Source organism: Hyaena hyaena, unplaced genomic scaffold (genome assembly GCF_003009895.1).
Source record: "Hyaena hyaena isolate Hyena2069 unplaced genomic scaffold, ASM300989v1 scaffold_18, whole genome shotgun sequence".
NCBI lineage: Eukaryota > Metazoa > Chordata > Mammalia > Carnivora > Hyaenidae > Hyaena > Hyaena hyaena.
This window is the reverse complement of record NW_024080649.1, coordinates 634,759-655,903: the sequence shown is the minus strand read 5'-3', so window position 1 is coordinate 655,903 and position 21,145 is coordinate 634,759. Positions and strand designations below refer to the sequence as shown.

General features: G+C 41.9%; 2 protein-coding genes across 4 annotated transcripts in view; both read right to left on the bottom strand.

The window, feature by feature from the left end:
* Positions 1 to 7,169: 7,169 nt before the first annotated feature.
* CMTM2 (CKLF like MARVEL transmembrane domain containing 2) lies at positions 7,170 to 18,886 on the bottom strand. Of its 2 annotated transcripts, none has more exons than XM_039222122.1 (4): positions 18,495 to 18,886; positions 18,199 to 18,360; positions 8,260 to 8,361; positions 7,170 to 7,553 (listed from the first exon to the last, which is right to left on the bottom strand). In XM_039222122.1, exons 1-4 carry the CDS (start codon positions 18,747 to 18,749, stop codon positions 7,329 to 7,331), a joined length of 744 nt encoding a protein of 247 aa, XP_039078053.1. In that variant the 5' UTR covers positions 18,750 to 18,886; the 3' UTR covers positions 7,170 to 7,328. The 2 variants fall into 2 exon arrangements, with proteins under 2 accessions (XP_039078053.1, XP_039078055.1); XM_039222124.1 differs by having other exon boundaries at positions 18,199 to 18,357.
* Positions 18,887 to 19,231: 345 nt separating this feature from the next.
* LOC120223837 (vegetative cell wall protein gp1-like) overlaps positions 19,232 to 21,145 on the bottom strand; it is a 12,152-nt gene continuing 10,238 nt past the window's right edge. For both annotated transcript variants that reach the window (XM_039222068.1, XM_039222076.1), the window contains one exon: positions 19,232 to 19,816. In XM_039222068.1, the coding sequence (XP_039077999.1) occupies positions 19,340 to 19,816 (477 nt within the window). In that variant the 3' untranslated portion in view covers positions 19,232 to 19,339. The remainder of the gene's footprint in view (positions 19,817 to 21,145) is intronic.

The following is a 21,145-nucleotide window of genomic DNA, read 5'->3' as shown; positions in this document are numbered from 1 at the left end:
CGTCTAATTCTCTCTCCCTCTACCACTTGCCTTTGGTAACCACAAATCTGATCTCATTTTCTGAGTTTCATTTTTTCTTTTTAGATACTGCATATAAGTGAGATTAGTTATTTGTCTTTTTCTGCCTAACTTATTTCACTTAGCATAATGTCCTCCATCTTGCCACAAATGGCAAGTTTTCCTTCTTTTTAAAGACTGAATAATATTCCATTGTATATATACACCATTTTTCCCTTATCCATTCATCTATCGATGGACTCTTAGATTGGGTCCATGTCTTGGCTCTTGTAAATAACGTTGTAATAAACATGGGGGTGCAGATGTCTCTTCAACATAATTTTGTTTTCTTTGTATATATATCCGGAAGTGGGATTACTGGATCATATGGTAGCTCTGTTTTTAATTTTTAAGATTTTTACTATTTCTGTTGCTCATTCTTTAAGTTGCATGTTTCCTTCTGGTATAATTTCCCTACTGTCTAAAGAACTTCCTTTGACACTTCTTTCAGAGCAGATCTACTGGCAATGTGTTCTCTTAGTTTTCCTCTTTTTGAGAGTGTCTTTTTTTTTTTTTTTTTTTGGCTTTCATTGATGTAAAAAGGGTATTTTCACTGGATAAAGAATTCTGGTTTGATGGTTATTTACCTTTAACGCTTGAAAATTGTGCCACTTCTTTCTGGGCTCCATGGTCTCTGATGACAAATTGTCATTTATTCAGATTGTTGCATCATTTTTCTCTAGGTGCTCTCAATATTTTTTTCTTCATCTTTTTAATGTTTAGAAATTTGATTAGGATGTACCTAAGTATGAGTTTTTTGCTTCTGTTAGAAATTTACTGAATTTCATGAATCTGTAAATGTATGTCTTTTGCTAAGCGGAGGAAGTTTTCAGCTATTGTTTCTTCAAGAAATTTATGTGCCACACTCTTACTGCATACCTTGTGGAAATCCAATGATAAAAGTATTCTTTTGGTATTGTCTCTAAAGTTACCAAGGTTCTGTTCTTCTTCTTTTTTTTAATCTTATTACTCTCTTTTGTTGAAATTGGATCATTTCTTTTTAAGACAATTTATTTATTTATTTTTAATTTTTTATAATTCTTTTTTTTTTTTAATGTTTTTTATTTATTTTTAGGAGAGAGAGAGAGACAGCGTGAGCAGGGGCGGGTCAGAGAGAGAGGGAGTCAAAGACTGAAACAGGCTCCAGGCTCTGAGCTGGCAGTCAGCACAGAGCCCGACGTGGGGCTCGAACCCACGAACCGCGAGATCATGACCTAAGCGAAAGTCGGACGCTTAACCGACTAAGCCACCCAGGCGCCCCTTATTTTTAATTTTTTAATGTTTATTCGATTTTGAGAGACGGAGACAGAGCATGAGTGGGAGAGGGGCAGAGAGAGGGAGGGAGACACAGCATCTGAAGCAGGCTCCAGGCTCTGAGCTGTCAGCACAGAGCCCAGTATGGGGCTTAACTTATGAACTGTTAGATCATGACCTGAGCTGAAGTTGGATGCTTAATCGACTGAACCATCCAGGCTCCCCTTTATTTAAATTGAAGTTAGTTAAAAAATAATAAAATAAAATAATAAATTCAGGTTAGTAAACGTAAGTGTAGTGTTGGTTTCAGGAGAAGAACCCAGTGATTCATCACTTATGTATAACACCTGGTGCTCATCCCTACAGGTGCCCTCCTTAATGCCTGTCACCCATCTAGCCTATCCCCCCACCCATCTCCCCTCTATCAGTCCTGAGTTTGTTCTCTGTATTTAAGAGTCTCGTATGGTTTGCCTTCCTCTCTGTTGTTATCTTATTTTCCTTCCCTTTCCATGTTAATCTGTTTTGTTTATTAAATTACACAAATGAATGAAATCATATGATATTTGTCTTTCTCTGACTTATTTTGCTTAGCATAGTATACTCTAGTTCCATCCCTGTCATTGCAGATGGCAAGATTTCATTCTTTTTAATCACTGAGTACTATTCCATTGTATATACATATCACATCTTCTTTATCCATTCATCAGTTGATGGACATTTGGGCTCTTTCCATAATTTGGCTATTGTTGATAGTGCTGCTATAAACACTGGGGTGCGTGTGCCCCTTTGAAACAGCATGCCTGTATCCCTTGGATACATACCTAGTGGTGCAATTGCTGGGTCATAGGTTAGTTCTATTTTTAATTTTTTGAGGAACCTCCATACTGTTTTCCAGAGTGGCTTTTCTAGTTTGTATTTCTACCAGCAGTGCAAAAGGGTTCCCGTTTCTCTACTTCCTTGCCAACATCTGTTGTTTCCTGAATAGTAATTTTAGCCATTCTGACAGGTGTGAGGTGGTACCTCATTGTGGTTTTGATTTGTATTTCCCTGATGATGAGTGATAGTAAGCATCTTTTCATGTGTCTGTTAGCCATTTGATGTCTTCTTTGGAAAAGTATCTATTCATGTCTTCTGAGACTGAATAATTTTTTTAATTTTTTTTTTTTTTTTCATTTCTGAGAGAGAGAGAGAGACGGCCAGAGCAGGGGAGGGTCAGAGAGGGAGGGAGACACAGAATTTGAAGCAGGCTCCAGGCTCTGAGCTAGCTGTCAGCACAGAGTCCGACACAGGGCTTGAACCCACGAACCGTGAGATCATGACCTGGGCTGAAGTTGGTCGCTTAACTGACTGAGCCACCTAGGTGCCCCGAGACTGAATAATTTCTATTGATTTACTGACTTCAAGTTTACTTCAAGTTTACTGACTCCTTCCTCTGTCATTTCCATTCTATTATTAAGCACATTCAGTGAGATTTTTTATTTTGGTTATTGTATTCAGTTCTAAAATTTCCATCTGATTTTTTGTATTTTATATTTCTCCACTAAGACTTTCTATCATTCCATTTATTTCATTTATTCTTAGATCATGGCTGTAATATTCTCTTTAAAGTTTTTGTCTAATGACCTAACATTTGTTGTTATTCTTGGGGTTATTTATTGTCTTTTCTCTCATGAAATTTTGAGATTTTCATGTTTCTTTTAACAGTTTTTTAAATGTTTATTTGAGAGAGTGAGAGCACATGTGAGTGGTGGAGGGGCAGAGGGTGAGGGAGAGAGAGAATCCCAAGCAGACCCTGAGCTATTCAGCACGGAGCCCAACATGGAGTTTGATACCATGAACCAGAAGATCATGACCTGAGCTGAAATCGAGTTGGATGCTTAACCAGCTGACCCACTCAGGTGCCCCAGATTTCTCTATTTCTTAATATGTCAAGTAATTATTGATTGTATATTGGACATTTTGAATATTAGGCTATGAACTCTGGATTTATTTAATTCCTATAGAGAGCATTGGTTTTAGTTTTTTAGTTTTTTGTTGGTTTGTTTTTAAGCAGGCAATCAACTGGTTAGATGCAGGCCACATTATCCTACCTACCATTGGACTGTGGCCCAGTATCAGTTCAGTTTTCAAAAACTTTGCAGTTCTATTCTGGGGTAAATACCATTTGGTCATAGTGTATAATAATTTTAATATGCTGTAAGAGTTGATTTGCTAGTATTTTGTCAAGGATTTTTATATCTACAGTCAACGAATGCTGGTATATAGTTTTCTTGTGATGTCTTTGTCTAGCTTTGGTATTGGGGTAATTCTGGCCTCATATAATGAGTTAGGAAGTGTTCCCTTGTCTTCTGGTTTTTGGAAGAGTTTGCAAAGGGTTGGTATTAAGTCTGCTTTAAATGTTTGGTTGAGGGGTGTCCAGGTGGCTCAGTTGGTTAGGCGTCTGACTTTGGCTCAGGTCATGATCTCACCGTTCTTGAGTTAAAGCCCTACATCAGGCTCTGCACTGATGGTGTGGAGCCTGCTTGGGATTCTCTCTCTGTCTCTTCCCCATTTGTGTAACTCTCTCAAAATAATAAAAAAGAAACCTTTGAAAAATATAAATAAATTAAAAATAAATAAATGTTTGGTAGGATTCATCAGTGAAACTATCTGGTACTAGGCTTTTGTTGTTGGGAGGCTTTTCGTTAATATTTTGATCTTTTTTAAAAATCTTTTTTTAATGTTTTATTTATTTCTGAGAGAGAGACAGACAGAGAGACAGAGACAGCGTGAGCAGGGGAGGGTCAGAGAGAGAGGGAGATACAGAATCCGAAACAGGCTCCAGGCTCTGAACTAGCTGTCAGCACAGAGCCCAGCACGGAGCTCGAACTCATGAACCGTGAGATCATGACCTGAGCCGAAGTCGGATGCTTAACCAACTGAACCACCCAGGCACCCCAATATTTTGATCTTTTGTAGATATGTTGAGATTTTCTAATTCTTCTTGAATCAGTTTAAGTAATTTGTATGTTTCTAGTGTGTTTGCCCATTTCATCTGATTTGTTGTCATGCAATTGTTATAATTTTGTAATTATTTTTATTTTTCTATCATCAGTAGTAATGTCTGCACTTACAATTCTGGTTTTAGTTATGCGTTCTCTCTTTTTTTGGTCATTAGCTAAAGGTTTGATGATCTTTTTTTTATTGTTGATATTTTCAAAGAACCAACTTTTGGATTTGCTGATTCTATTATTTTTCTGCTCTGTGTTTTGTTTATCTGTGCTCTAATCTCTGTTGTTTCTTCTTCTAGATTTGGGTTTAATTTTGTCTTCTAATTCCTAAAGGTAGGTTATTGGTTTGAGAGCTTTCTTCCTTTATTATTATTATTTTTTAGAGATTGCATGAGAGCAGGGGAAGGGCAGAGAGAAAGGGAGAGAGAGAACCTTAAGCAGGCTCCACATCATTAAATTTTAAAATCTTTCTCATAATCTACTCCCTCCTCCATCCCAAGAACTGTGGTGAGCTTATTATCCTCTTTATAGTTCCTTGTTTTAAGGACATGATATCTTTACTCTGAATGTACTAGTTAGGATTTTTGAGAATTTACATTTTGACTATTTCCATAGGTAATATGCCCAAGTCATTCCTTACTCCTGGAAGATACTCGCCTGATGTAGTTTTGCTCCAAAGAGGCATCTCTCTGAAGTCTGTGGTGACCACAACCCTGTCCCAGGGCCTCCTTCTCAGTATGACCAGTGGCTGTGTCAAGTGACGCTCCACCCCACTGCGTGCCTTCTCTGTCTGGATGTGGGGAACCTCTGCCTGTTTCCGAGAGCTGCCTCCAGGGACTGACTGAGAGGAGTGGCCACACAAAGGAGTTCAGCAAGGTCTACCCATTTCCATTAGATTCTGAACAGTCATGTTTAGCTTACATTTTTAGATAAAATTTACATACTATGAGATACATAGGTGTTACTATACAGTTGAATGTTTCGACAAAAGTATACACCGATGTGACCGCTTCCCTAATGAAAATAACTTTCTCATACCTTCATGCCCCTTTGTTTGTTTGTTTGTTTTTAGTTTATTTTTGAGAGAGCTCGAATGTAAGCAGGGGAGAGGCAGAGACAGAGAATCTGAAGCAGGCTCGGTGCTGTCAGCGCAGGGCCAGATGCAGGGCTCAAACCCGCCAACTGCGAAATCATGACCTGGGCCAAAGTCGGATGCTTAACCGACTGAGCTACCCAGGCGCCCCTTCCTCATGCCGCTTTGTCATCAGTCCCCAAGCTCCACCTCCTGAGGCAACCACTGTATTTTTCCCTGTGCTTAAATGTCGTAGAAACAGAGTCATAGGGTGTATCCTTTTGTGTCCACCTTCTTTCACTCAGTATGTGAGTCATCATTGTGCATCTTTTATTTTTATCGTTATTACCATGTTGTATTAGTCTCCTTTTTTATTGCTGAGTAGTATTCTGTCTTGTGAATGTAACACAGTTCGGTTTATCTCCTTTTGAACCTGCAGGCTCTTTTTTGCCTTTTGGCTATTAAGAAAATTCTAATATACCATTCCTCCTGGCTCAATACCTAGGAGAGGAATTTGGGGTCACACGGCAGGATAGGGTGCATTTTTGAGTTTTTCTTTATAATGTAACTAACTCCCTGTAGTTGCTCCCACTTTCAGCAGGGTTGCCTCACCCTGCCTAGCCTGCAGGGGGTGCTGTGGGGGCTGCAGAGGGAGTAACGACTGGATGGGTGGAGGCCCAATGGCTGGGGCCATCCAGGCTTGGGCTCTGCCTGCTTCCCCACCTGAGCGCCAGGCAGCAGCCTCCTTCGGCCTCACTTCATTCTCTGCAGCAGCCACGTCTGTGATCTCCTGGTGGAGGTGGGCCCTGCCGCTTCAGGGCTTCCCTGTGGCACTTAGGACGAAGGCCTGAGTCACTGCCATGGCTCCCGCGGCCCAGGTGACCCTCTCAGCCTGTCTCTCACATTGTTCCTGGCTGTGCTGGGGGGGGGGACCCTGTTACTCTCCACCCCTGTCTCCTCCAGCTCCTCATGCATCACTTCGGGACCTTGCTTTCCTCTCGGGAGGCTGACCCTTCCGCCTCACGCTTGGTCTGTCCATGGAGATTAGGGCCCTGACTGAGGCCTGTGAGTGGGAATGGTGGCTGTGGTGGCCAGCTGAGCCCGGCTCAGGTCCTCATTGAGGGAGACTCCGCAGGTCCCAGAGGGCTGGCCGGCCATGTCTAAGGGAACCCGAATGCCTCCAGCTCCTCCCGTGCCCAGTCTGCCTGGCCCACATGCCAGCCTGACTCTGGCTTTGGCTTGTGGAGGCCCTGAGCCCTGAGGGGATGATACCACCCCTGTGGCCCTCCCTCCTGAGCACACCTCGAATGAGGACCGATGCTAAGCTACAAAGTCAGAGTGAGGGAGGCCGGCAACCTGTTTTTCTCATAGCCGCTACCTGGGTGCTTTTTTAAAATGTAAAATATCAATGTGGGGGCGCCTGGGTGGCTCAGTCAGTTAAGCACCTGACTCTCGATTTTTCTTCAGGTCATGAACTCCACTGGGTACAGAGCCTGCTTGGGACTCTCTCTCCTCCTCCCTCTTTCCCTCCTCTACTCTCTCCCCCTCCCCCCACCCCCACCCCCGCCTCAAAAAAAATTAATGTGAACAAAATGTTCATTTTGTTTTCCAGTCTCTTGTTTTCTTCTGGCCCCTTTGGCTGGTCACTGTTGACAGCCAGTGTCACCCACACTACTGTACCCCAAATCTTGTGTGCCCTGTGGCCTGCAGGCACCCCCAGAGGCCTTGATCTTGCCCTCTGCACCAAAACTTGCAGTAACTTTTGTTGAATAAACAAAATAATGTTTACGTCAACATTAAGCTTTAAAATCCATTTAAAGAGGAATTTCTTTTCCAAGCAAAGTTGGTAATTAGGATGGAAAAGAAAACCATTCTAGAGAGAAGACAATAAAGACAGTGGAAATGTTTTGTTGTAAAACGCACTGCTGCTTTCGACAACAGGGGTCTCCTTTGAGTCATTTCTTGCCTCCCTTTTCTTTTTCCTTTGGCTTTTCTGCTTTGTCTGGTGCTTTTTCTGGTGCCTTTTCTGGTGGTTTTACTGCTTCCTTTGGATTTTCATCCATTTGTTCCTGTTTTGGAGGAGGAGCCAGCACATTCTTTTGAATCGTCTTGCCTTTGAAATGTTTTGTTTGAAGACATATATCCAATAAAGCAAACATTCCAGCTATACCAATGAGGATCTGGGGGAAAAAGGATGCTCATTACTTTTGCTTTTCATTCCAAAGCTGGCATATTCCCTCCTTGTTTCTAATTCATCAGCAGGTGCTAGTTAACACATCCTTTCCTCTTCCTAAACTTCTGGACCAGAGACGTTCTGAGTTTGCCCCACCTCCAGGCTCAGCCACCCTCCTCCCCCTGCCCCACACCCCTCCACCTGTGCCTCTGTCTTAAAATACACTGTCAGCAGCCTGGGTGTGGCCCTTTGCCTCAGGGATTGGGGCAGCTAAGAAGAGGAAGCCATTAGATTGGTTGGCTCCCCGGACTACATCTTTATTTAAGCAGCTTCTTCATTGGAAGCATTTACCAACTTTAGTTTTAAACTTTGCATGGGTTCCAAGATTTTGTGAAAAGAAGCACTTTCCTTAAATCAGGGAAGCACCCATTCTCCAAAAGAGGTGATTTCTTCATTTTTTTTTTTTTTTACTATTTATTTTTGAGAGAGAGAGGGAGTGCAAGGCGGGAAGGGGCAGAGAGAGAGGGAAACAGAAGATCCACAATGGCCTCCGCACTGACAGCAGAGAGCCTGGCGCAGGGCTTGAACTCACAAACTGTAAGATCATGACCTGAGCTGAAATCAAGAGTCGGACACTTAACTCAAAGGCCACCCAGGTGCCCCTAAAAGAGGTGGTTTCTGAGCAAATAAACTGCCCAACATTAAAGACTTACCATAGCAGCTAAGTAGGGCACTGGCATGGTTTGTCGACTTTTTGCAGCTAGGACCACAGCTCCCATAAGGAACATAAAGGCAAACAAGTCATTGAGAAGGTCCTAGAAGTGTGAGAGGTAGGAGAGTCAGCCTCAAACAGAGCCAAGACCCCCATCAACACCCAGCCTGGCATAGCTTCCTCCAAAGGGGATGATTTTCAAACTTCTGACTGACATGGGGCTCGATCTCATGAACTATGAGATCATGACTTGAACTGAGATCAAGAGTCAGATGCATAGTCAAATGAGCCACCTAGGTGCCCCTTAAATTGCCATCTTTATGATAGTAACTCTTCAGATATGTGAATATGGTATATATTTCCATTTATGCAGAGTTTTCTTTGATGTCTGTTATGTAAAATGTGATCTCTATGTAAAGTCTTATACATCTTTGAATGGGTTTATTCTAAGACACCTTGTATTTCCTATTTCTGCTTTAAATGGTTTCTTTGAAAAGTCACATTTTCTCATTGTTCATTGCTGGTATTCAGGAACACTATTGTTTTGTCTCTGGTTAACCTTTATGGAATTCAACCAGTTCAGGTAATTTGACTATAGATTCTCATAGGTGTTCTGTGTAAAGAATCTTATTATCTGTGAATAATGCTATTTTTTCCCCTTCTCAATTCATACACTTTTTGTTTTTCTTGTTACATTGTACTAACTGAGATCTCCAGCACAATGTACAGAAGTGGGGATAGTAGGCATCTCTAAATAGTACTTCTAAAGTTTTACCATGAAACGCAATGTTTATTATAGGTTTGGGTAGATGCCTATTATTAAGATAAGCAAGTTCCCTTTTAAACTAATTTGCTAAGAGTTTTCTTTTCCTTCTTCCTTTTATTAAAAAAAATTTTAATGTTTATTTTTGAACGGGGGAGAGAGAAAGAGAAAGAGAGAAAATGAGTGGGGGAGGTGCAGAGAGAGAGGGAGACACAAATCCAAAGTAGGCTCCAGGCTCTGAACTGTTTGCACAAAGCCTGACGTGGGGGTTGAACCCATGAACCATGAGATCATGACCTGAGCCTGAAGTTGAACACTTTACTGACTGAGCCACCCAGGTGCCCCTTTATTTTTTTAGAGAGATAGAGAGAGAGGCAGAGGGAGAGAGAAAATCTTAAGCAAGCTCCATGCCCCGTGCAAGGCCTGAGGTGGGGCTCGATCTCATGATGGTGAGATCATGACCTGAACCAAAATCAAGAGTCGGACGCTTATTTGACTGAGCCACCCAGGTGCCCCTAGTTTGCTAAGAGTTTTTCTTAAAATTAATATATCTGAAGTTCATGAGACGAACTAAATAGTTTTTCTGAAGTTCGTGAGATGATGAAATGGTTTTCTCCTTTAGGTAAAGGATGGCAAATTAATAGAATTTTGAAGACAAACTATCTTTGCATTCTTGACACATACCCTGCTTGATCATGATGTATTGCTTGCTTATAGATTGCTTGATTCAGTTTGCCTATATTTTATTGAGGATTTTTATATCCATATTTAGGTAACCTAGGCATATATACTTTACATTCCTTATAATGTCTGGTTTTAATATCAAAAGCCTATTAGTACAACATATTATAAAACCTTTAAAAGAAAAAAAGAAAACAGGGACAGACCAATGAAACTGAATATAAAGTATGGAAATAAACCTTGCATCTGGAATTTTAACATTTAACAAAAATGCCATTTAAAATCAGTGGGGAAAAGATATACTATTTAATAAATGAATAAATTGAATGGTAGGCTATAACAACTCGATAGCCTTCGGATATAAAGCTGGCACCATGTTTCACACCATATACCCAAATGACTCCAGATGAATCAGAAGATTTAAATGCAAAAAGTGAAACAAGTGCCAGATGAAAACATGGATGAATTTTTTATAACCTGTTTTTCTATGTCTTTTTGAATAAATTTTTATATGATATTTTTTTCTAGGAAATTAGCTATTATCTAAATAAACTTTCCAATTTATTGGCATAAAAGCTCATATTTCCCTGTAATCTTTAAAAATAACTTCCTGATCTTTTTTACTAATATTTGTCCTTGTTCATTCTCTCTTTTTTCCTTGGGGTCTATCTGCTTTAGTAGTCTTTTTGAAGGACTAGATATTTGGTTTCATTAATCCTCACTATGGATCTTTGTTTCCTATTTCCTTAATTTTAGCTTTTATCTTTGGCATTGCCTTCTTTTTAGTTCCCCTGTTTTAGTTTTGGTACCTTCTTGAGATTGTTAATTTTCAAATTTGAATAGTTTAGGCACATATTACAGATAGTATCTGAATACTACATGAAATCCTCATATGTTTGAGGAACAGATTAGATTTCCCTCCAAACACTTGGGGATTTAGTTAAATTTTACTGATTGATTTCTAATTATATTCATTGAAGTTAGAGAATATGGTCTAACTTCATATTACTAGTTATTTATTTACATTTGCTTTGTGGTCTTATTGAGGATAACTTTTATGATTGTTCCAAGTGTACTTGAAAGGTGTAGGGTTTCATATGTTCTATGTATGTCATTATATCAAGCTATCAATTGATGAGAAGGCCTGTTAAAATCTCCCACTATGGTTGCTATTTGCCAGTTCTTTCTTATAATTTATTATAATTCTTTATAGTTTGTTTTTTTATTTGGGGGCTATATTGTTAGGTGCATACAAGTTTAGAATTGCTCTAGGTAGTGATCTTCTTTAAATACTTATAAAACACATAAAATTGGCTTAATCTGGTATTAAAGCTATGCCAGCTTTCTTTTGGTTAGTATTTTCCTTTTATTATTTTTTCCATCTCTCATAACTGTTCTCCACATGTCTTGTAATTTAGTGTATAGCTGGATTAAAAAAATCTATTGTTAGAGACCTCTGTCTTTTAAACAAAGAATATAGTCCATTTATATTTGTCATCATTTCTGATTTGATGTATTTGGATTTCTAGTATTTCTAGTATTCTGATTTCTAGTATTTGGATTTATTTCTACCATTTAATTTTATTTTTTCCACTTAACATATACCACACTTATTTCTTTTTATTTTTCCATTTTATTGAGTTAGCTCTCTTTATTCTCTTTTCACTCTTTCTCTTCAACAGATTTGATGTTCTATATCCTGGAATTCTACTCTTTATCAGAATACAGTATTATGTTTTAAGATGTTAGTGTTAATATTATTGCTACACGATACCCCCAAATCAAGAACTTTTTATTACTATAATATACTAGTACTATGGCCTTACATGTTATTGTGTTGTTATTGCTTTAGTTCCACCTTGCTATAGTGTTCCCTCCCTCCCCTTGCAAAAAAATGAAAACAAAAAACTATTAATATACTTTTTAAAATCACAGTATTATCTTAATGTTTATTTAGCTCAGCAGGCTCTCACAAACTGACTAGGCTCTTTGCTTACTGTTCCTTTTTTACATCGCACACGTTTTTTTTGTTTGTTTGTTTAACTTACTTCTTCCCGAAGCACATATTTTAGTAGTTCTTTCAGTGAGGGTCAGCGAAAAGAAATTGTTCCATTCTTTGTTTAAAAGTGTCTGTATTTTACTCTTGCCACCTCATCCCTTTAAAGAAATTATTGTGTTTTCTGGCCACTGTCACTGCTGTTTAAAAACATGAAGTTCGTCTAGTAGTTTGAGGGTTTCTTTGGTTTGTTTTGTTTTTAAGGTAAATTGTCTTTTCTCTTGGTTTGATTTTAAGTTTTCCTTTGTTTCTGGTGATCAGAAGTGCCTCTGTAATGATATGCCTAGGTGTGGTTTTGACAATTCATGTCTTTCATTCCATCTGATATTGATATGGCTACCTCAGCTCTTTTTTGGTTACCATTTCCATGGAGTGTCTTTTTCCATTTCCATTTTCAACCTATTTATATCTTTGAACTAAAGTGAGTCTCTTTTCTTCATGTTATAGGATCATTTAAAAAATCTATTCAGATCCTCTCTGCCTTAATTGGAGAGTGTAATCCATGTGCGCTTAAAGTAATTGCTGATAAAGACTTATTTTTGTCATTTTTCCATCTGTTTTTTATATATCATATATTATTGTCCTTCAATTCCTCCATTATTACTTTCTTTTGTGTTTAATTTTTTGTAATGTATCAGTATAATTACCTGCTCATTTCTTTTTCTACACATTATTTAGTCAATATCTTAGTGGTTACCTTGGGGTTACAATTAACATCTTAAACTTATAATAGTTTAGCTTGAACTGACACCAACTTAGTCTCAGTAGTACACAAAAACTCTTATTGTTATTGTCACAAATTATATCTTTATACATACAGGCCAATTAACATAGATTTATATTTATTGTTTTATGCATTTGTCTTTTAAATTGTATCAGAAAAAAGAAGTTACAAACTGAAAATACAATAATACTGGCTTTTAAAAAATAATTATTTTAATGTTTATTATTTATTTTTGAGAAAGAGATGGGGGGTGGGGCAGAGAGAGAGGGAGACACAGAATCTGAAGCAGGCTCTAGGCTCTGAGCTGTCAGCACAGAGCCTGATGTGAGGCTTGAACTCCCAGACTGTGAGATCATGACCTGAGCTGAAGTCAGACTCTCAACTGACTGAGCCACTGAGGCACCCCAATAATACTGACTTTTATATTTACCTATTAGTTACTTTACAAGTGTTCTTTATTTATTTATTTTTTTTATGGCTTCAAGTTGCTGTCTAATGTCCTATTGTTTGAGCCCAAAGGACTCCCTTTAATATTTCTTATAAGGCAGGTCTACTAGCAACAAACTCCCTCAACTTTTGTTTATCTAACAATGTCTTAATTTCTCCTTTATTTTTGAAGGATAAATTTTGAAGGATATTGTATTCATTTTCTGGAGTTGCCATAATGCAGTACCACCGACTAGGTGGCTTAGAACAACATTAATTTATTGTCTCACAGTTCTGGGGGCCAGAAGTCCGAAATCAAGGTGTTGGCAAGGTCATGCTCCCTCTGAAGATGCTAAGAAATGATCTCTTCTGGCCTCTTTTCTAGCTTCTAGTAACTTTAGGCATTCCTTGGCTTGTTTCACCATCCTGTCTTCTTACTGTGTCTTTTCACATCAGCTTCCCTCTGAACATGTCTGTCTCTGCGCCTAAATTTCTCCTTTTTGTAAGGATACTAGTCATATTAGATTAGAACCCACTCTAATGATGTCATCTTAGTTAGATCATCTGCAAAGGCCTTACCTCCAAATAAGGTCGCATTCACAAGTACCGTGAGTTAAGACTTCAACATATTTTTAGGGGACACAATCATAACAGATAGCAAATCTGAAGATAGAATTCTCAGTTGACAGTTTTTTTTGTTTTTTCTTTTAGGATTTTAAGTATATCATTCCACTGCTTCAGGTCTCCATGGTTTCTGATGAGAAATTGGCTGTTAATCTTATTAGAGGTCCCTTGTATGAAATTAGTTGCTTCTCTCTTGTGACTTTCAAGACTTTGTCTTTATCTTTGGACAGTTTGATTATAAATGTCTCAGTGTGGATCACCTAGAGTTTATTCTACTTGGTCCTTTTTGAATGTGTAAATTTGTATTCTTTTATAAACTTTGGAAAGTTTTTGACCATTTCTTCTAATACTCTTTCTTCCCCTTTCTCTTCTTTTGGGATTCAGCATATGTTAGTATACTTGATGCTCTTCTATAGGTTTCTTCACTTTTCTTCATTCTTTTTGTTTTCTTTTCCTCAGACTGGATAATCTCAATTGACCCATCTTCAAGTTCATGGATTCATTCTTCTGTCTGCTCAAATCTGCTGTTAATCCACACTCCTCAGTTTTTCATTTCAGTTATATTACTTTTAGTTCCAGAATTTCCTTTTGGCTCCTTTTTGTAATTTCTCTTTGCTGATATTTTATACTTGTTCATAAATTGTTCACCTGGTTTTAGTTCTTTAAGCATTTTTAAGGGAACTGATTGAAACTCTTTGTCTAGTAAGTCTAATATCTGGGTTTTCTCAGAGGCAGTCTCTATTAATTTTTTTCCCTGTGAATGGGCTATACTTTCTTGTTTCTTTGCATGCCTTATAATTGTGGGCATTTTGAATATTATCATATAGTTACTCTGTAAACCATATTCTCCTCCCTTCCCAGGATTTGTTGCTGTTGATGGTTGTGAGTTGTACTCATTTGTATGTTTAATGACTTTTACTGAACTATCTTTTTTTAAAGACTGTATTCTTTCAGTGCTGCAACTGAAGTCCCTGTTTTGCTAGCTTACTGGTCAGGTAGTTATTTGAAAGAGAGTTCCTTAAATATCTGGAAACAAAAATTATTGACCAGTCTTTGCAAATTGGCTTTGTTTTGGGGTATTCCTTCAACACTTGTCCAGGCTGTTTAGAACTCTGTTTTCCCTTGCTGCTTATACAGAGCCTAAAGGTCAGCAAGAGGCAAACGCTTAGGGTCTTTTCTTGGCATGTGTGTGGCCTTCTGGATTCCCTGGATATGTTGTAGGTTTTCAAAGTTCTTATTCCTCTATGCATCTCTATCCCCAGCCTCTTTTTTTCCAAACTTCTGGTCTTGTCTATTGGTTGCCTCATTTGATTTCCCTTGTCCAGTCAGTTGTGGTTATGTTAGTAGATGTGCCTTTAAATGCTTTTGACAAATGCTATCCAGGAGGCTGCTTCAGCCTTGAAAAAGCTCCGAGGCAGGTGAGGGCCCATCCTTCAAAGAATCACTAGGAATGTGGGCTGTTGTCTTCATGGCCACAGACAAGCTGGGGTATGAAGGATAGTGGGGAGGTATGTTAAAATGTCACAACACTCTCTTACCACATTCAACAGCTTCTTTCTTTATTAACCATTCCCTTGGTTCTAAGCTTTTAAAATTGGATCCCAGAGTTCTGAAAAAGTTGTTTCTGATATTTTTTGACAGCCTAATTATTGCTTTAGTGGAGGGACAGAGTTTGGTGTTTCTGACACTGCCATATTTAGTGATGTCACTCATCACATCTGGAGAGTTCTCAGTCATTATCAGTATTTCTCCTCCATTTTTTTGAGTCTTTTCTTCTGGGATTCCTATTAGGCTTATGATGGACTATTTTCTCTGTCTCAACTTCTCTATTTTCTTCCTTTATCTCTCAGTGCTATATCCTGGATCCTTATCTCACATCTTTCAGTTTGCTAATTCTCCAGCTTTGATATGCTTTATAATCCATCTATTGACATTTTAAATTCAAAAACTATATACTTGATTATAGACATTGTCTTTTGTACTCAAAAAAAGATCTTTTTGGGGTGCCTGGGTGGCTTAGTCGGTTAAGCGTCCGACTTTTGCTTGGGTCATGATCTCGCGGTTCGTGGGTTTGAGCCCCACGTCAGGCTCTGTGCTGACTACCAGCTCAGAGCCTGGAGCCTGTTTCAGTCTGTGACTCCCTCTCTCTCTGACCCTCCCCTGCTCACGCTGTCTCTCTCTCTCTCCTAGAAATAAATAAAACATTAAAAAAAAAAAAGATCTTTTTATTCTGTCCTCACAATGTCTTATTCTGTTCTTAGGGCTCTGTTTATCCCTTTATTATTTAAAGTATATTTCTTATTATTTTCAGACCGCTCTTGTATTAATCTCATATTCTCAGGGTTCTAATCCTCCTCTTTTCTGTTATGTTTGCTGATTCTCAATTCTTAGACATGGGGATTTTAAAATCAAGTGTTTTGTAGTTTTGAACTGTGCATTCATTTTTGACAAGTCTCTCCCCACCCTTACCTGTCCTGTGAGAATCTCTTTATACTTTAAAAAAATTATGTTTATTTATTTTTAAGAGAGTGTGTGTGTGAGCAGGGGAGGGGCAGAGAGAGGGAGACACAATCTGAAGCAGGCTCCAGGCTCTGAGATGTCAGCACAGAGCCTGCTGCGGGGCTTGAATTCATAGACCGCAAGATCATGACCTCAGTCAAAGTCAGACCCCCAACTGACTGAGCCACCCAAACACCCCAGTGCTTTGATTGTGACTTTGCATTGGTTTCTGTTAGGAGTCCCAAGGACATCATCAGAACATCATTAAATTGGGATTATTTTTATTATAATTCCGAGGCACAAATTTTCTAGGCTGCATGAAGGTTTCTAGGATGGTGGTGGTAAAAATTCAAACCAAATCTGTACAAACTGTAGGCTCAAGGTTTCTGTTTCTCAAAGTGGTCTTTTTTTGTTTTTTGTTTTTTCCACTCCCAGCTCAGGCAGAGGTGAACAGGCCTTCTTGTTCCTCTGTGTGTGAGGAGGAAGGTATCTCCTCTGCCTGTCTTTTCCTTAAAGGTTCAGTCTTTGCAGAGTGCTGGCTTTACCCAGGGGTCTCAGTTCTAAATCTTCATTTTGCTTAGGACGAAGGTCGCATCTCCTCTAACTCAAGAATGTATGAAAATCCATCTGCCAGGTTCCTGGGGCAATACTTCGTGGGCCATTGCTCCCCACACTTCAGCAGGGTATTCGATCACTGCTCCTGTTTTTCATTTTTGGCACTTGTGTGTTTCCCTTTTTGTCAGCTCAGCCATTCAGTTACAGCAGTTGTGTTTACACTTTCCGTAGTAGTTTTAGGTAAGTGCAGTAGGAGGATTTTCAGGGTTTATTGAGTTTTCATCTTGCTGGAACTAAAAGTATCTTTCAGGTTCCTTGGCTGGGAGTTTGCCCTCTGCCTGTTCCTTTACTCTGTCCTCTGCTTACCCCTTCCCCAAGAGTCTTATTTGGTCCTCCTCTCCTTTCTCCCTGTATTGGGGGTCCTCTCCTACCTTGCTGAGACCTATGAATCCCTGGGCCCTAATAACTTTTGACAAAGACACAGGACAGAGTATAGTTAGGTACTCAGACTCTACTGACAAAGGTGGGTTTGAATCCGTGTTCTGCCACTTACTAGCTGAGTTACCTGGGGATAAGTTAGGTGACCATTTTGAGACCATTTCATATGTAACGTACATGAAACCTAGAGCTTAAGGCTCTGGAGGCTTGCTGTGAATGTGCAGTGAGGTGGGACTTGGGTGAGTGTGCTCTGGATTATACAGGTCATGATCAGGGAGTCAAGTCCATAAATCCACAGCATCAAGAGCTTTGTATTTACTCCTCAGGCACAATCCCTTGAGACATTAGTACTGTCCTCATGCTACAGATGAAGGAAAAAAGGCTACAAATGGTTGGTTGACTTGCCCTGCTCCTGTCCTAGTGGATGACTGCTTTGGGCTGAACATTCTTCTGGGCTTAACATCCTTCACAGGAATAGTCACTAGAGACCTGAGACTGCTTCAAAGTGATTTTTAAAAAATTCTCTTTTTAGGCAAACCATGAGAGACTCTTGAATGCTGACAAAAACTGAGGACTGATGGGTGTGGGGGGGAGGGGGGGATGGGCATGGAGGAGGGCACTTTGGNTGAATGCTGACAAAAACTGAGGACTGATGGGTGTGGGGGGGAGGGGGGGATGGGCATGGAGGAGGGCACTTTGGGGATGAGCACTGAGTGTTATGTAGAAACTAATTTGACAATAAACTATTTGTAAAAAAAAAAAAATTCTCTTTTTATATTACTGATTTATGAGAAGATTGGTTTCTCTTTTTTGAATTCTAGGGATGGGGTACCCCTGGGGTGATCTCCCCACTCCAGTGTTAGCTGGCACAGAAGTGGGGGAGGAGACAGCTGGTTGCTACACAGCACCTCCTCCCAAGGAGAGCAAAGCCTCAGGAAAGCAAAGACCTACCTCTTCCTTTGACCATGGTAAGGTAAGAGACCTCCCTGCCCCTAAGCTGGGGTGTTTGAGAGCCTTTTGTAACCTAACTTCAGCTTCCCCTACCCTGATCCCGCTGGAGGTGCTGTGCCGTTCGCTGGGCCACAAATATGGAAGGTGCAGGGTGTCTCTCTTCATCAAGACACACCCACGAATGCACACCAGCCTCAGGCAGTCCCCACCTCCTCTCACTTACAGACATGGGCCACAGGATGAAGGACGTGTATCTGTTGATGGCGAGGGTGTAGGCAATGAAGAAGAAGCAGAAGACGGACAGCTCCATAGTGATGATGAGCGTCAGGAGAGGGTGCACGCTGGTCTCCGTGAACAGTACCAGTGCGGCTATTAGGCAGCCCTGCTGGGAGACATGCACCTGAGCTATGGCAAAGGGCTCGCAGCGACTCTAGAGCCCTTCCGGAGCCCCTCTGGAGCCCGCTCCTCCACCCTCTTTCCATGGTTGGGCCCCTGCCCCGGGGTACCAGCCCACCTTACCGAGCTCAGGATCTTGACCTCGGCGTGCCCCATCATCCAGAACTCTTTATTGCTGTTCAATAATTCCCACCCGTAGCGGCGACACCCCTTCCTGGTGCCCACTTCATCCGTGGGCTGCACCGACTTTGCCTTTTTCTTGTCTTCTTGGTCTTTCTTGTCCTCCGGTTCGGCAGCTGGAGGAGGGGGCGGCGGCTTATCTGCGGGCCCGGGTGTAGGTGCCGCGACCGCCTTGCCCTTTTTGCCTTTGTCAGCCATTTTTGCGTGGGGGTTCTTAACTTCTCGCCTCCTGTCTGATCTCTCTCCTGCTGGCCCCGGACAGGCCTGGCCTCTGAGCGAGCCTGGTGCCCACCCACCCGCTCACAGGTCCCGCTCAGCCAACGGCCGGGACCCGCGGACGCGAACTCCCAGCGCTGCCCCGCGCGCCGCGTCCCCCCGCTGTCGCACCTGGTTCACACCTCGAGGACCGGAGCGGAGGGGGGGGGGGGTCAAGGGCCCGGCCCCGCCGCCAAGCACCACGCGGGAGCTCTGCGCCAGCCCGGGCTCCCCAGCGAGGGGTGGGGGTGGGGGTCCCGCCTGCGTGGGAGGGGGCCTCAGCGCTGGACCCCTGTGCACGCGTGGGCTGGAACCCTGGGCGGGGTGGAGACCCTGGCCACCGCGTCCTGGGGCAGCCTCGCCCCGCAGCGGCCGCAGGAAAAGGAAACTCGACTTTTACACAAGGCAACACGAGGAGGCAGAAATGTTCCCGATTTAGCAGCTCTGATTTTATGATCGCATGTGGGCCAGAGTGGGTGACAGCGCATGCAAGCTAAGTGGTGGGATTACCCGGAGGGATGAGGCATGGACGCTTATGTCCGCGAGGATCCCCCTTTTAAAGGTGCAGCCTTGGTCAAGGATGGGGCCGAGAATTCCCGCGAGGATGTCCCCTTGAGCTGCCGTGAAGGCGGCCGCGACGGTGGCTGCGAAGGCTGCCGAGAGGATGCCCGGCGCGATGGGCGCCTAGAGGCGGGTGCCAGCGAGGGTGCGGCCTGGGGTGGTGAGGTGAGCCCCGGCTCGGCTGCTGGCGCTGGCTCCGGTGCTGGCTCCGGCGCTGGCGCGGGTGGTTTGGCCCGCGCGGCCGCAGGTGCCTTCGCGGGTGCCGGCGGGGGCGCTTTCCCAGTTGCGGGCGCGGGTTCTCTTGCGGGTGCCTGTGTGGTGGGCTCCAGGGGCCGGAAGACATTGGTTTCAACTTGGAGTCCCAGGACTCTTTTCACTGTATCCCTCCCCAATTTGGTGATCATAATCCCATCGAAGATACACACGATTGCCGCTGTGAGACACAGGGACTGCCGGACACAAGACCATATACGGGAAGGAAAGGCTGGGTTATTTTGCAGCTTAACAGCAACCTGTCTTCCCTATCCCATCCCCTCTGACCCTGCACTACCTTCGTGTCTGCTCAGCTGGCTGCTGCGGCGCATTCTGCTATTCCCAGAGAAAAGGGTTTGGGAAAAGGTGGGCTTTGCTGCCAGCAATGACGTCGCCTGATGCCTGAGACACCAGGAAAGAACTAGAGAAGATTACTGACCTTAGGGAGGCTCCAGAGAGGAATGGGGTCCTGAGAAGGACCTTTAGTGGAAAGGACTCCTGGGCTATGTTTGAAAAGGGCAGGAAGGAGTTCCAGAGGGGACCAACTGGGAGGAAGAGAACTTCAGATACTGGACAGGGTTCTCCAAGGATTGTAAGGTCCCTGGGACCTGGGGAGCTAGTGAGGGAGGTGGCAGAGTTGAGGCTAGAAGTGCAGAATATGGGACTTTATCAAGAGGAGAGATCAGGTGCCAGAGTGAGAAAGGCTGCTTGCAGTAGCCGCGAGGCGAATCAGACTGGAGGCATAGAAACCAGTGCGGTGTGCTTGGGGGCTCCTGCTATTCAGGTAAGAATTGATGAAGACCAGAATGTGGGAGCCCCTGGCAGGTAGAAGGCTTGGTGGCTGAGTTAGGAGATGGGGACCAGCAGCTCCATAGCAAGCATCCCAGATCCTAGATGCTCCCCAAATCCTGCCCGCTCCAGATGTTTTTCCTTAGCATCACTTAATCTTTGGCTGCTTCAGAGATCGTTTCCTAGGTAGGTCTTGCTCCAGCTAATCTGTGGGCTCCCACAGGGATAAGGGACTCTGTCCTCAGCCTGGGCCTGGAACAATCCAGTGGGACTGACAAATATTTACTGATTATGGGATGAATTCAAAGAACTCAAACTTTTTTTTTTCTGGATTAATTTCTGTTCCCAGTACTTCTTGAACCAGAGTCTCTCCTCCCCACTTCCCACCCTCCATCTTCAAAGCATTTAATCTGTCATTTCTTGTGCTCTTCATATGATGAAGATTTGAGCCTCAGTTTGTCCCAGCCTTGTGTCCCAGGGCAAGGTATTTAACCCCAGTTCTCATATCTGTAAAAATGAGAATTATAAAGATTAAGTCAGAACATTCCATGCCATGTGTGGGGCACATGCTTGGAGTTAGCTTCCTTCCTTCCTGAATAGGCTGCGCCATTCACTTTTAACAATGAGGTTTTGTTTTTTCTATTCATGTGTTTTTCTTTTCATGTGCTTAAAAAAATTTTTTTTAATGCTTGTTTTTATTTATTTATTTATTTATTTATTTATTTATTTATATTTAT